Source organism: Petaurus breviceps, unplaced genomic scaffold (genome assembly GCF_028583685.1).
Source record: "Petaurus breviceps papuanus isolate PSGF00001 unplaced genomic scaffold, PetGlider_PUasm1.0 90625, whole genome shotgun sequence".
In the NCBI taxonomy this organism is placed as follows: Eukaryota; Metazoa; Chordata; class Mammalia; order Diprotodontia; family Petauridae; genus Petaurus; species Petaurus breviceps.
This window is the reverse complement of record NW_027187289.1, coordinates 2,189,970-2,206,758: the sequence shown is the minus strand read 5'-3', so window position 1 is coordinate 2,206,758 and position 16,789 is coordinate 2,189,970. Positions and strand designations below refer to the sequence as shown.

The 16,789-nt window shown below is 38.9% G+C and overlaps 1 protein-coding gene across 17 annotated transcripts in view; it reads left to right on the top strand.

Moving 5' to 3' along the window:
* The window catches only part of DOCK9 (dedicator of cytokinesis 9), a 356,429-nt gene extending 349,290 nt beyond the window's left edge, over positions 1 to 7,139 (top strand). For all 17 annotated transcript variants that reach the window (XM_069064161.1, XM_069064166.1, XM_069064167.1 and 14 more), the window contains 3 exons: positions 12 to 112; positions 1,663 to 1,801; positions 5,867 to 7,139. In XM_069064161.1, coding sequence (XP_068920262.1) covers positions 12 to 112; positions 1,663 to 1,801; positions 5,867 to 5,989 — 363 coding nt within the window. In that variant the 3' untranslated portion in view covers positions 5,990 to 7,139. The remainder of the gene's footprint in view (positions 1 to 11; positions 113 to 1,662; positions 1,802 to 5,866) is intronic.
* The last annotated feature ends 9,650 nt before the right edge of the window (positions 7,140 to 16,789 follow it).

The following is a 16,789-nucleotide window of genomic DNA, read 5'->3' as shown; positions in this document are numbered from 1 at the left end:
CTTTTATATAGGTTAATGCTGGCCCTCTTGCATATGCCCGAGCTTTCTTAGATGACTCAAATACCAAAAGATATGCTGATAATAAAGTAAAGCTCTTGAAGGAAGTTTTCAGGTAAAACTACAAAATTTTCAAGTTTAAAGAAGGATTCTATTGATTTTTTGTTTGTTTTTATGATAAGGGGAAACAGTTAAGCAAAACCAAATAGCTTGGTTTTGTGTCTGACAGGTACGCACCATTCCTTGACTGTAGTTTACCACCTTTCTTTTGTTGTTGTTATTTTTGCTTTTTTCAGAAGGGGAGGGCAAGGCAATTGGGGTTAAGTGACTTGACCAAGCTCATACGGCTAGTAAGTGTTAAGTGTCTGAGGCCGAATTTGAACTCAGGCCCTCCTGACTCCAGGGCCAGTGCTCTATTCACTGCACCACCTAGCCGCCCCATTTACCACCTTTCTAACACTAGTAGCAGAAAGGTGGTGCAGTGGATAGGATCTTGGATCTGGAGTCAAAAAGTGAAACTGAAGGAAATAAGCATTTATAGAGTGCCTACTTTGTGCTGAGCACTGCGCTAAGTGCTTTACTTATCTTATTTGCTCCTTATAACAACCTTGCAAGATAATTGTTATTTTTATTCCCTTTTTACAATTGAGGAAACTAAGGCTGAAGGACATTAAGTGACTTGTCTAGGGTCACACAGTTATCACATAATAACTGTGTTATTAAGTGTTATTCAAATCTGAGTGCAGATTTGAACTTAGACAGCTAAATGGCTCAGTGGATAGAGCACTGGGCCTGGCATCAGGAAGACCTGAGTTCAAATCCTGTCTCGACACTTATTATCTCTGTGACCCTGGGTAAGTCACCTAACCTCTGTGTGCCTCTGGAGAAGGAGATGGCATACCATTCCAGTATACTTACCAAGAAAATCCCATGGCCAGTATTGGCATGATATGGTCCATGGAGTTATTAGCTATGTGACCCTGGGAAGTCACCTAACCTCTGTTTGCCTCTGGAGAAGGAGATGGCATACCATTCCAGTGCCCTTGCCAAGAAAATCCCATGGCCAGTATTGGCATGATATGGTCCATGGAGTCACAAAGAATTAGACACAGCTGGACAACTGGACAGCCACAAAATGTACTAGAGAAAGAAATGGCCAACCATTCCAGCATCTTTGCCAAGGACACCCCAAATGGGGTCATGAAGAGTAGGACAGGACTGAAAAACTACTGAACCACAGCTCCCAGATGCAGGAAGGCCATAATCTCAATACAAGCTCAGACAATCCATAGCTCTGCCACCCCGAACCAAGTCACTTACAATCCCTCAGCTTCAGTTTCTTTCAAATATGGATAATAATAGGACCTCCTTCTGAGGGTTGTTGTGAGGATAAAATGAGATCATATTCTTCAAGTACTTTGCAGACCTTAAAGTGATAGTTGTTATTAGTCCTGTGGAATCAAGATTGATTATTGCTGATTATTCATTAAATTTGTCTGAAGTCTGATGTTTTTCAAATTCTAATTCTGATGTTATTCTTCCCTAATACCCAGTGGAACTTAGAACTAAAATATTAAATTACTAGAAAGTCATGTAGGGGTCAGATATTGACAGTGAGAGAAAAGTATGCATCTGCTTCCAAATCCATCTCTTTCCCAATTTCAGGCAATTTGTTGAAGCTTGTGGCCAAGCTCTGGCAGTAAATGAACGTCTTATTAAGGAAGACCAAATAGAATATCAGGAAGAAATGAAGGCTAACTACAGAGAAATGGCAAAAGAACTTTCAGAAATCATGCACGAACAGGTAAGTACCAAATTCTAACCTCGAAGGATCCAGAGAAGTGATCCTTTAGGATATATATACCAATGACTTCTGCTTTTGGGTACACTCCAGACTTGCCTAGACTTAACACATTTTGTCTGGTGCTTTTCCTTCTAAAGATAGAAGGACTTCACATTTTTGCTCTCCCATCACCAAAGAACATACTCTTTTTGAAAGCCACCCTTGCTAAGTGAGATCATGGTCAAATTGCCCATTGGTTGTATTATAAAGTGGACCTGGAACAGCAGTACCCAGGTTTTCAATCTCTGTAATGTACCTTCATCCCAGCCCCAGGAATTCTTTTAAGTCATTTTTCCACTATAAATTTGACCTATAATACTTACACATGCCTTACTTGTAAGCATCTTTATTCATCAGTTCTCCAGAATTTAGAACACTGACTAATTTGGATTAAATAAATATAATATGAATTTATCACTTCCTTTTTCACATTGTATGGATATGTCGATTTTTAAATTTGTATTAGTTTAAAATTAATCTAGATGACTTTCTTAGAACTTTATTTCTTGTGTTTGTCAGCATCATTGAGCATGTGATGCATTTTACCTATTTCCAGTATTAACTTATGTGTTAACTAATATAATAGCAGTATCAGAAAGTAAGCCAATATCTTTTGTGTACAAAGTTGTCGTCTGTCATGGGATGACTTTATTTACAAATTTTTATAAATTTAAATTCTCAAACTTTAATTCTCTCACCTCTTTTCTCCCCCATGCAAACGTGATCAGCTGGGATGGTAACATTTCTTGGTTTTGCTTTTTTGTTGCTAAACTTTGATTGACTGAATCGTATTAAAATACTGAGTACCATATTGATATTGATAAATTCATACAGGAAGGAAATAAACCTTTCCCTGGGCATTTTAGAGTATTGCTTTCCAGAGTATTTTATGTTTGGCTTTCCAGAGTTGCAAGGAAGCTCTTCTTTATGACCACACTAAAGACCTAGAACAGCAATAGAAATGAAAGCTTAAATGGAGAGAAATTTGGGTATGAGGAAGACAAACCAAAAAAAAATAAAGGAAGGGAGGGAGGAAGGAAGGAAGGAAGGAAGGAAGGAAGGAAGGAAGGAAGGAAGGAAGGAAGGAAGGAAGGAAGGAATCAAGGAAGGAATCAAGGAATCATAGAACCTAAAGTACTGACTCCAGGAGAATACATTATGATTTATATGGTGTTTTGTCATGCTGAGTATTAGCTTTGTTTCAGCTTAATGTTCTGAGTTTCCTCCCAATGTGTAAAAAGATTGAGGTACTTCAAACCATGCAACCAGAATGAAAATGTTATCACAGTAGGCCTGTACTTAGCTCCTCATGTACACCTTTTGGTCTGGGAACAGATAAAGCTGTGCCAAATCCCAGGGCACAAGTTCACTGAATCCATTGATTCAGCATTGGGAGACAGTGTGATACAGTAAAAGGAGTACTTAATTTCAAGTCAAAGATTTGGTTTCAGATTCAGTTTTGACACCTGTCTGTGTAACCTTAGAAAGTGACTTTTTGACTAGATGACCTCTAAGCACTTTTTCAACTCTGAACCTATGATCTGATCTGATTCTGTAATGTTATGATCTTCCTTACCAACACACTCCCCCCCCTCTCCCTTCTTTCCTCCCTCCCTCTCTCTCTTTCTTGTTCCCCCTCTCTCTTCTCTTTCTTTCTCTCCCTCCTTCTATTTTCTTCTATTTCCCTCTCTCTTCTTTTCTCTCCCTCTCTATGTAAATATACACATATACATACACACATTATATACAAATATATACATATATATTTTATATATATGTATATAGTCACTCTTATATTCATTCATATGACCACTGCCCTGAATGAAACCCTTATCATATCCTGCATAGACTATTGCAACAGTAATCTAGTCTTCCATCTTCAATCCAGTTCCCACACAGCTGCCAAGTTAATATTTCTAAGACACAGGGGTAGCGAGGTGGTGCAGTGAATAGAGCACCGGCCCTGGGGTCAGGAGGACCTGAGTTCAAATCTGGTCTCAGACACTTAACACAAAACTAGCCGTGTGACCTTGGGCAAGTTACTTAACCCCAATTGTCCTACCTTCCCCCCTCCAAAAAGCAAATACATATATTTCTAAGACATAGGTCTGATCATGTGACTCCCCTGCTTAAAATTCACACACACACACCCCCCAGTAGAATGTCAGCCTCCTGAAGGCAGGGTCTGTTTCATTTTTATCTTTATAACCCTAGCACCTACATTTGTGGTTAGCACTAAGTGCTTAGTGATCAATACATACTTGTTAATTGATGGATTGACTGATTTCCTCCCAAACAGGCAGACTGTTTTTCCTGAACATAACAGCCTATTTCCCCTCCTGCTTCCTGTGTCCCCTCCTTCCTGGCATGGGCACTCTGTTCTCCCGGTTTCTCTAGTTGACTTCATGGTTTAGTCGAGATGCCACCTGCAGTGCAATGCTGCTCTCATTCTTCCCCATCTGCAAATGGTTGTTTTCACTCTCTCACCGCTAGTTATCTCATACACTGAAGTTAAATATGAACTTCTTCAAGATGGGGACTATTTTTCTTTCTTTTTTTTTTTTTAATTTTTTTTGGGAGGGTGGAAGATAGGGCAGTTGGGGTTAAGTGACTTGCCCAAGGTCACACAGCTGTGTGTGTGTGTGTGTGTGTGTGTGTGTGTGTGTGTGTGTGAAGTGTCTGAGGTTGGATTTGAACTCAGGTCCTCCTGACTCCAGGGCCAGTGCTCTATTCACTGCACCACCTAGCTGCCCCTGATGGGGACTATTTTTCACATTTATCTTTATATCCCAAATGCATAATACAAAGTAGAAATTAAATAAATTTTTAAATTGAATTGTAAGATTCCAAAAGACCCACCTCCACAGAGAGAACTGATGAACTCTAAATGCAGAGTAAAAGCATTTTTTCACTTTCATTATTTTTATTTTGTTTGTGTTCTCTTTTGAAACATAGCTAACCTAGAAATATGATTTTCATGACTTCACATGTATAATCAATATCAAATTGCCTCAAAGAGGGAATAATGGTGGGAGAGGTGGGGGGTTTTTCAACTTTTTAGAGGGGGCAAGGCAGGGCAGTTGGGGTTAAGTGACTTGCCCAAAGTCACACAGCTAGTCCATATTAAGTGTCTGAGGTCAGAATTGAACTCAGGTCTTCCTGACTCCAGGGCTGGTGCTCTATTCATTATGCCACATAGCTGCCTCCAAGGGGTGGAAGAGGGAATGAATTTGGAACTCAAATTTTAAAAAAAAATGAGTATTAAAATGTTTTTACATGTAATTGGAAAATATTTAATGAAATAAATGAATTGAATTATAAGAAACTGTAAGACAATTGTAAGCACTGTGTAATACAAAGATATATAATATGTATTTGTAGCTGGCAGTCTAGTGGGGCCCAAGTTTCCTAACAGCAAAATAAGGGCTTTGAGCACAATTATCTCCACAATCTCTTCTTGTTCTAAAAGTAGAGTTCTCAGCTTTTCTTGTGACCCGGACCTCTTTTCTGCTCTTGAAGCCAATGGACCCCTTCTCAAAATAATGTTTTAAAAGGTCCAAAATATATTAAAGTAAAGTTATCAGCATTTATTTTAAAAATAAAACAAGTTTGTGGACTCTACATTAAATGCCCCTGTTTTAGAGGAAAAGCTTCCAATAATTTACAAAGGAAAAGAAAAAGGGTATTTAAGCCTTTAGCTTAATGCTGATCTGATGAGGACTGGTTAGAAACCATTGATCTGATGATGGTCCTTTTTGGTATCTCCATAGTTTAGTACATAGTAGATGCTTAATAAATCCTTATTGACTTACTTATTATGGAAGATGAAAAGTTTGCCTTTGTAAATTATTAGAGTTGGTTGCCAGATCACACCATTGTCCCCAATAATTGAAGAACCTCACGAGAAAATTAGTCTATGTTGTCTGAAATAGATGATTTTGAGAAATATTTGTTCTTGGCTGACAGAACTGAGTTTTCTAATATTGTCTTTTTCTTCTTATTTTCCAATCTGCTTTTTTTCTTGAGATTTGTCCCGTGGAAGAGAAGGCAAACGTCTTACCTAACTCACTCCACATTTTCAATGCCATCAGTGGGACGCCAACAAGCACAACCGTTCATGGGATGCCTAGTTCTTCTTCACTTGCATGACTTTCCTCATCAGACATTCCGAGGATGTGTGGTTTTGTTTTGTCATTTACAGACTCAGGAGGACTTCAGATTGAGAACACAAACAAGACAGTGAGCATGAGAGAAGTTGGAAATAAACTGTGTTGTTTCATAGTCAACTTTCTATAGAAGTAATAAAGGGATGCACTTTTTTTTTTCAATTCCACTGGCACTACATACAGTTGTAATGTCGTTATGTCTCAGCAGAGACATAACGTGTGTTGGAAATCCTGCAGCTAGAGCTAATATTCCTTATTCCTTATGCAGTAGTATTAAAATAAGTGGCACATTCAAAGAAGTGTTGGTGAATGTATGTAGCAGTGAGAATAACACTGTTTAGGGTTGGGTTAGCCTTATGCTTCTGGGCGAGGCTTGTGAATGTTGAAAATATCGAGGTATTCTCTATTTTTCTCCCATGGCACATTCAGATTGAGTACAAGGATAAGAACTATTTTTGTGCCTAGATAAACATTAGTTTTTGATGCTCTAAGGGAACTGATAATTATAGTTTTTTGTACCAGTGAACAAGAAAGAAAAAGTCCTATTTTATACTTACTGGTATTTACAAAGTATGTGAGCTTAAAAACTGGTCATGCCATTTAGAACCAAATGTCTGTATTAATAAATACGTTATACTACAATTTAAAAAGCAGTACAAAAATTGACATGTACATAGAATTTGTTAATACAGAATCAACATTCTGTACATACACGTATGGCATTTCTATACTTTTTTTTAATACTCATACCAGCTTCTGCGTTAAGTTTAATGTTAACTGATTTGTGGTATTCTTCGTATAGGCTCTATATTTGACTCGACAGTTTTATTCTTGTACATAAATAAGTGCAATATGAAGATGTATACAGTCTTTGCTCTGTTAGGTTTATACACTGTTGAAAAAAATTCACCTTTTTGCCAAAATGATGGTTTAGGAATTGGTAATCATAAATCCTGTGGTCAATGGTGGCATAATTTAAAGCTTTTACCATGTTGTTGTTCTTTTAAGACATTAATTTAGTAATTTTATATTTGGGAGAATAAAGGTTTTTAATTTTATTTAACTGAAATCACTGCCCTGCTGTAATTAAACATTCTGTACCACATCTGTATTAAAAACAAACAAACAAACAATATTGGTGATTTCTCCGTACTGTGTCCTGAGCATTATTGTTCATCACTGATTTGTGAATGGATAGGCTTTTCAAAGAGTCTCTTTAGAGGAAAAGACTGCAGCAACTTGAATTCCCTATTATCCTTTTTACCTGAATTCAAAAGATAAAGATTCATTGGCTTCATCCTTTAAGTAGACAATAGCATGCTTTCCTCTCTTATGTTCCTTGCTTTTCTTTTCTTTTTAAAGGCATACTATATTTAAATAGTCCACTCATTCATTTATCCATCTCATTTGTCCCATGTTCCTCCACATTCCTTGACTCATTTCCTCATGTTGAATCTAGGACACCATCAGCAGACCAGTTCAGTTGCATCATAAGAGACAGTTATCTAATGGATAAAGCCCTGAAATTGGAGCCAGGAAGGCCTGGGTTCAAATTCTTCCTCAATGTACTCCCTACTTATGAGACCACCAAATAAGTCTCTTAATCTCAATGAGCCTCATTTTTCCCAACTATAAAAAAGAAAAAACAATAGCTCTATACATCAGTGTTGTGAGGATAAAATGAGATCACATATGTAAAGCATTTTGCAAATCTTAAAGCATTCATTATTGTCATCATGATGGATATTGGTGCCAATTCAGCTTGTACCCAAATGGTCTTTGGAAGGTGGTCAAGTATTTTTGGAATTTTCATCCTTATAGTAACAATAATGGGAGGGAAAAAAATCCCTTCTTTGCATAGAAATATTAATTAGGAAAAGTCTTCAAATTTTGGAAATTTTGTATAGACATCTTGTGAACCCCACATTCCATCTGCAGATCTCACAGCACTTTTCCAACATGTATCTATCAAGAAATGTCTCATCTCTTTATAAAGAAGAACCTTAGGGGGCAGCTAAGTAGTGCAATGAATAGAGCACCAGCTCTGGAGTTAAGAGGACCTGAGTTCAAATATGGCCTCAGACACTTAACACTTACTAGCTGTGTGACCTTGGGCAAGTCACTTAACCCCAATTGCCCTGCCTTCCCCTCCATAAAAGAAAAAAAGCAAGAAGAACCTTAGTTACAATTAACAGCAATTATTCAGTGGAATTCAGTCTAGAACCTAAGAGAATTGTTGGCCTTTGCCAGTCATCTTGACCTGTGTCTTGCCATTGGGCTCCCAGGGCTTTGAGGGAGAGAGTAAGTCTGGTGACTTTGTACAGCACTGCCTCACTTAAATCCAATTCACTTGTAAGTCAAGACATCACCCTTCTGATGTCATTGATCCTCTTCGAGAATGAAGGATAATCAACAACAAGTGAATTGTCCAAAGTGCTTTTTGATGGACTGGATAAAATCCCCAGCTACTATAATGAATAATACATATAAAGTCGGCACCATACAGCGGCGGGTGGGAAAATGAGCTCCTTTGAAACTGAGGAAAGGAGCTAATTCTAAGTTTTGAATTACAGTTAACAGGTTATCATAAAAATTGAAAAACTACAAGAGTTACTTTTTTATTCAGTCATGGTCTGACTTCATGACTATGGGGTTTTCTTGGCAAAGATACTGGAATTGTTTATCATTTCCTTTTCCAGCTCATTTTACGTATAAGGAAACTGAGGCAAATGGAGTTAAGTGACTTGCTCAGGGTTACACAGCTAGCAATTGAGACTAGATTTTGACTCACAAAGATGAATCTTTCTGACTCCAGGTCTGGCACTCTGTCCACTGAGCCCCCTAACTGCCCTATGCTACTTCTTTATCTTCTAATTAAGCTTGTAATGCTTTTTTGTACAGATGGATAATTAATATTCTTGCTGTGGATGAAGCCAGCAGTCACAAAAGATGGTTAGAAGTTGGTAGGGGTAATTTCACCCTCTGCCCAAAGGCAACAAAAAGCATGTCATGGTATACTTAGTCATCTCATGTTGGAGCGCTCACAGCAAATACAAACAAACAATAATGTAAAGATGATTTCATTTATATGTAGTAATATTTGTTGCAGAGGATGAATAAGTTGAAAAATTCTATGAAGAATTTGGTAACATATTCCCAACAAAAGCAACATTTCCTTGATACTTGTATTTCATTGTGAGAGGGGTGAACAGAAAAAAAGGGAGGGGGAAGATGAGGGGTAACTAAAAACTTTGATGTGGGGATCAAGGAGTGAAAAAACCTGGCATATTGACTACTCAGGAGTTTCAGAAGAGACACAGTCAGCCCTGAATGTCAAGTACTAAGTGGCATCTTTTTTAAAAAAAATAGGCTTACTATATAATTTAAGAGAAAGAAAATGGTTAGAGATACAGAAGTGATTTCAGAATAATCCTTTTTGCAGACCAGTCATCAAATGGTAAAAGCAGACGTCAGCATATGCACTGAATTAGAAAAAAGGATAACTATGTCAGTATCCCTGTGTATGATTACAGCCTCACCTGTCTAACAAGCTGTCAGCCCTGAAAAATAGGGACTGAATGAATATAAGGAAATTTATTATCACTATTTCCCAGAGAAGTTGAACTAAAACAGCCAATTGCCACAATGGGAAGGTGGTTTGAAAAAAAAAAAAAACAGAACTGTGGTAGCCAAAGGCAATTCACAATTCAATTCCAATATAATTTGATCCAAAAAAAAACATTTAATAAATGCTTAATAATGGCTCTGTTTTAGACCCTAGGAATGCAAAGACACCAGCATAATACTAAGTGGAGGAGATGAGGAAAGGGCCCCTATAGGGGGTAGCACCGACACTGACCCTCGTAGGAAGAGAAGGATATTGAATGGCAAAGATAAGGGGAGAATGCCAGTCAGGTATTGGGAACACTGAATAAATACATGGATGTAGGAGGCAAAATGAGATCAGGGAACAGCTAGCAATCTTGTCTGACTAGAATGTAGAGTTCATGAAGGAAGAACAGTGAAACAAGGTGGGAATCAAATTGTGGAGTAGCTTAGATGCCTTTTTAAAGAACTTGATTCCCCATTGCTTATAGGATAATATGAGGAGAGGTGGCTGTTATCTACTGTCCTCAGAGGGATATTCTTCCTTTTTCAATGGGTTCAATGTCTGGATCAGTCTTTCTTTGTACCACAATTCCTGTTCACATACTACGGGATGAAAGATAGCTAGCTAGATGGTAGGGGGAGAGAGAGACAGAGACAGATAGACAGATTCCCTCAAATACCCTTACTTCCCAGTTCTTCAGTCTACTCAATTTCCATGACCTACTCCTCTGCATTCTAACTAAAGATAAAAATTATCACCAAAAAGTGTTCCACTTTGATGTTCATGAATTCCAGAATTCCGTTATAAGAACATAATAGCTAGCTACTGGCTATTTTTCTCTGCTTTATGAGCCCTAATTCAGAATCTAAGTCCTCACTATGACTTCAATCCCTTCAACTCAGTTCTTTCCCAGGTCATTGCTGTTACACTGACCACATTTAACACTCGCAACTTCCCTATCCCATCCCTTGGGTGAATCTTTTTCACTCCCCACCCCTGCTCTACACCATCCTCCATGTGTGCATCCTTTGACCCTTTATCCTACTGATGATCATTCCTTTCCAAGCCCCAACCCAACCCTGTTTACTCCAGCATCGCTTGCTTTTGCTGCTATTCACATGCTGTTGAACAGAACTGGGGAAAATCATTAAATGGTACTGATAGGGTTCACCATAAATATGGCACATAAGGAAGGATTTTTCTCTCTCTCTGTCTCTCTCTGTGTCTCTGTCTTTCTCTGCCTCTCTCTCTCTGTCTCTCTGTCTCTGTCACTGTCTCTGTCTGTCTCTGTCTCTCTGTCTGTCTCTGTCTCTCTGTCTCTTTGTCTCTCTGTCTGTCTCTCTCTCTCTCTGTGTCTCTGCCTCTCTCTGTCTCTGTCACTGTCTCTGTCTCTGTCTGTCTCTGTCTCTCTATCTCTGTCTCTCTGTCTCTTTCTCTGTCTCTCTGTGTCTGTCTGTCTGTCTGTCTCTCTCTCTCTGTGTCTCTCTGTCTCTCTGTCTCTCTCCATATATTTGTTGAAGTTGCCTAATATAAGAACAGGAGTTGTGGTGGAGAGAAAGACTGCAATCCATGCACTGAACCCTTTGAGGGAGGAAGGAGAGCATCCTATGGAGTCAGTAAATAACTAGGCCCTCACTATAGTAAGGCACTGCTTTTATACTTCCCTAATCAATTCACTATCCCAGTCACAATTGTGGCTATTCCAAATTTTTTTATGTCTCATGACACCCCCTTTTTAATCTTCTGAGAGCTGAGGGTTCGACCTCATACCTCACTGAGAAATGACCATTTGTTGAAAGGTGACTCTCCTCTCCTCATCTCACATCACTCAGATGCCTTCCCCCACTCTCACCTCCTTCACCTCTGTCTCACACAAAGATTTGGCCCTTATTCTCGCCAAGGAAAACTTATCCACAAATACCCCTGATGCCATTGAATCCTGTATTGCCCAACAGATTGTCCCATCCACCATCTTTACTCTCTCACTAATCTGTAGTCTCTCCCTGTCTATTGGCTCCTTCTCTGAGACCCACAAACACATCCCTATCTCCCCCATCCTTCAAATGTCCTCATTTGATGCTATTATCACCACTATCACTGTGTATCTTTCCTTTCATGGCTAAATTTCTTAAGAAAGCCATTTACAATCGATGTCTCTGCTTCTCTCACTAGCTTCTAAACCTTTTGTAGCCTGCCCTTCTACCTTATCATTCAACTGAAATTGTTCTCTCCAAAGTTACCAGTGAACTGATTACAAAAATGAATGACCTCTTCTTGATCCTCACCCTTTTTGACCTTTCTGAAGTCTTCAATACTATCAATCTTTTCTTCTTGAAGTTTTCATGACATTGCTTTCTCTTGGTTCCTCTTCTACCTGTCTGACAACTCCTTAGTCTTCTTTGCTGGCTATCCATCCAGGTGAGCCCCACTTATTATGGATGTCCCCCAGTAGATGTCTGGGGACCTCTTCCCTTCTCCATCTATACTGTCTTGCTCAAGGATCTCATCAGTGATCTTCCTAGGGTCTGACCATCTCTGTCTCTGTTTCTCTCTCTCACACCCACACCCACACCCACACCCACACACACACACACACACACACACACACACACACACACCTCCAGTGGCTCTTTATTATATCTAGAATAACAACCTTCTCAGTCTTCTTTTACTTTACTCCCTTCCACTTGCAAGTCAAGACATCACCCTCCTGATGTCATTGGTCCACACACTCTGTCATCCAGTGAAACCAGTTTTCCTGCTGTTCCTTGCACACAATACTCCATCTCCTGTTTCTTTGCTCTTACCTGGCTGTCCCCTATGTCTGGAGAGTTCTCCCTTTCCATGTCTACTTCCTAACTTCAAGATTCAACTGAAATCCTATCTTCTTCTGTAAGAGGCCATACCTGGTCCCACCTTACTTCTGGTGCTTCCTTCTCAGATGACCTCCCTTTTATATTGTACATTGCTTATGTGTATATGGTTGTTTGCATATCATCTCCCCCAACTCAAATGTGAGTTTCTTGAGGACAAGGACTGTGTTTTTTTACCCTTTTTTGTATCCCTGGTGCTTAGCATAGCACCTAGTACATTACAAAATGATTGTTGACTGATTGAGACTTGACACAGTCATACCTGTGATTTGGAAATACTGTTTTGCCAGAACTTTGGTCAGTAAATTGTAGAGGTATGAGACTAAAAACAGGAAGATCAATTAAGAGGTTACTAGAAGAGTACAGGTAAAAAGTGGTAAGGTCCTGAATTAGTGGGACATGTACCTTTGTGAATGGAAAAAGGCATAAAGAAGAAAGATGTTGTAGAGGCAGAATTGACAACACTAATCAATTGATTGGTTATAAAGGGTGAGGGAAAGGGAAGAGTCAAGGATGATGCTGAAGTTACAATCTGTGTGGCTAGAAGGGCAGTGGTATCTTGGAAATGAGGAAATATGGAGGAACTTGGGTTTAGGGAAAAAGATACATTCCCTTCATGTTGTCTATTGTTTATTGAGGGGTTTTTTGTTGACAATTGGTTTTATATTTGCATTAAAATTGTAAGATGTTCTGAGAAATTTTACTATAGAAATAATTTTGTTTACTGTTTCACTTAGAATTGAGAGGTAGCAAGTATACTGTAAGATACACCATGGTGTAGCACCAAGGCAGCATGGTGTACCTGGTCCAGATCCAACTCTGACACTTCCTAGTTGTGAGACCCTTGACAATCGTCTGCCTGTGCCTTCGTTTCCTCATGCATAAAAAGAGGATAATAACACATGTACAGAAACCAAGGGAAACACTTAAATATGAAAAACCAGCAAAAGCTTTTGAGAGAAGGGAGAGAAGTTATTGGGAAGCTTAAACAAGATAATACACGTAAAGTATTCTGAAAGCTTTACAATGCTACATAAAATTTCTCATCATTGAAATAAAGTGAGAAGAAGCTGAGTGAGGGGAGCAGAACCAGGAGAACATTATACACAGTAACAGCCACAGTGAGCGAGGACTGATTTTCATAGACTTAGCCCTTCTCAGCAATGCAAGGACCTAAAACAATTCCAAAGGACACATGATGGAAAATGCCAGCCACATCCAGAGAAAGAACCATGGAGTCAGAATGCAGAACAAAGCAGACCATTTTCTTTTTTGTTTTGTTTTGGGGGGGGTTGTTTTTTTTCTTTCTCATGGTTTTTCCCATTTGTTATAACTCTTCTATGACTAATGCAAAAATGTGTTTAATAGGAATGTGTATGTAGAGCCCATATCAGATTGCAAGCCATCTTGGGGAGGGAGGGGGTAGGGAGGGGGAGAATATTTAATATTTATGGAAGTAAATGTTGAAAACTAAAAAGAGGGATGGCTAGGTGATGCAGTAAGTAAAGCATGGTCCTGGAGTCAGGAGGACCTCAGTTTGGTTCTGGCCTCACACACTTAACACCCACACACAAAAAAAAAACTAGCCATGTAACCTTGAGTGAGTTACTTAACCCCAATTGCCCTCCAAAAGGCAAAAAAAAAAAACAACCCTAAAAATAAATAATTTAATTTAATTTTTAAAAGATTAAAAAAAGAAAGTGAGAAAAATAGAGATGCTTAAGCTCACCTAAAAGTATCAGGAAAGATGATCTGTGCAGATTTTAAATAAAAGAAGCATTCAAAGAGGTACAATTCTTCAAATACTCCTATCCACAAATGGACTTTATTAATTTTACAGTGTCCAAACACCAAAAAAAAAAAGCCCCTCAGCGACTTCTGCAACAGTGTTAAAGAAATTGCTCTACCCATCCACAATGGAAAACCAAAGTGGATGAAAAATAAATATTACCCAGACTGTGGCATGCAGCTGGACAAAATTCTCTTTGAATTACTCCACCTAAATGTGTAACTTGGAAGTCTCTACAAATGGACTATGAACTAGGGCCAAAATAGAGTAAGAGGAGATCGGGAAACTGCAGTGGTTCCAAAGATCCCAAACTTCTTATTGCTGCACAAGCCCATCTCTTTCTTGAAGTTATATGGCTATGATTCATGAAACACTACTGCCTTGGAAGAATTATAGTTGCAAATAGCCCAGAGGGTAAAGAAAAGACTCATGGTGAGCATCAAGACATCATAGTACATACCATGGCACATGTGTAAAAAGTGGGGGTTTTTTTGGTTTTTGGGGTTTTTTTTTTGCTTTTTAGAGGGCTATTGGGGTTAAGTAACTTGCCCAAGGTTACACGGCTAATAAGTGTTAAGTATTTGAGGTCGGATTTGAACTCAGGTCCTCCTGACTCCAGGGCCAGTGCTCTACTCACTGTACGAACTAGCCACCCCTAAAAAGTGTTTTAAAAGAGAGAATTGCAAACATGAATAATCAGAGAAGGATGTGTATGCAGTGAAAAATCAGGAGGACTGATGAAGAGTCTAAGTGGTCATTTGAGTACCCCTAAAATATTCAATCAAAACATAATGAGGCCTCTAGAACAGTTGGTATATTCTTTTTATGGGATTGACAGAAAAACATAAATAAGATGTATAGAATATACAGGATGAAAAGGTTGCCAGTGGTTTGCTCTGATGGAGGCAACACCCAAATATCTCCATTCACGGTACCTCTACCACATCAGACAAGGCCCAGTGGCTAGTCAAATCTTAACACAGGGAGCACAGGCATTCTGTGGAGCTTCATGAAGCTTCCCAGATCGCTGTATCCCAGGCAGAGGCTCATTATTACAGGCTCTATTATAAGACCATTTTATGTGTGTTTAAAAATATGAAATAAATTTTGTTCACAACATTTTATTACATGCCAGGGATTTGCATCTTATGAGAAAATTACTTCTTTAGATACCTGTTTCCAAAGTCTTCCTGTGCTGTTGCTGGGGCTTTTTTTGTAAGGGAAGCTAGCTAGTTACCTCGGGGTAGCAATTAATATATACAATGGTATGTAAATTAATTCAGTGGCCCAAGCTAATGAAAACTGATGGAAAAGGAAAAATTCTAAAGGGTAATTCGCAGCCATTTAAAAAAAATGGGAGTGATATGAAAGTGACCATCTGGGGCGGCTGGGTGGAGCAGTGAATAGAGCACCGGCCCTGGAGTCAGTTCCAATCTGGCCTCAGACACTTAACACAAAAAGTAGCCATGTGACCTTGGGCAAGTCAACCTCAATTGCCCTCCAAAAAGCAGCAAAAAAAAGTAATCACCTAATAATGATTCTTTTAAAACAGTCTTGGCAGCTATTTTTCAGCCTGTCTCTATAAAGAAAGTTGACAGCTGCTCTTAGAGAGAAAAACAGAGAATGCTGGAAAAGCAAACAAATGCCCTTATCTGATGAGCTCAGAAGGAAATGTAATAAAAAGCATAATTATAAGAGCTCTAAATTTGGAGTCAGATGATGAGTTCTAATTAAACCTCTGATACTTCCTATCTTAGGCTATATGGCTCAGTGAATAGAGTTCTGGGTATGGAGTCAGGAAAACCTGAGTTCAAATCCTGCCGCAGACACTTACATGCTGTGTGACCTTGGACAAGTCACTTAACCCCAGTTTCCCCAACTATAAAATTGTGCTAACAATAGCACATACCTCACAGGGTTGTTGTGAGTATCAAATGAGATAGTATTTGTAAAGCACCTGGCACATAGTAGGCAATGTACTCATTCCCTTCCCCTTGTGTGACCCTGGGATTCAGTTTCTTCATCTGTAAAAGGATGGGGTTAGTCTATCTCTAACGAGAGGCCCCCAACCTATGTTCAAAGTCAGAAATATTTTAACTTCTACCTAAAATAGAATACCTTAAAATAAAGCCTTCTGGTCAATAGATGAGGTTTACAATAATTGGATCACAGTTAAGACCTAGTTGGCAGACAGCTAAATAGCTCAGCGGATAGAGCCTTGGGGCTGGATCAGAAGACCTGAGTTCAAATCGGGCCTTAGACATTTAAGTAGCTGTGTAACCCTAGGCAAAAATCACTTAGCCTCTATTTGCTTTAATCCATTGAAGAAGGAAATAGCAAACCCCTCCAGTATCTTTGCCGAGAAAACCCCATGGCCAGTATGATCCCCCAGGTCATAAAAAGTCAGACATGACTGAACAAGGCTCAGAAAAGTGCCAGATTGTCCCACAGGCAGTAATTCTTTGCTCTGCTTTTAAAAGAAATGATCTATTTTTATTGGTCAATATTGAT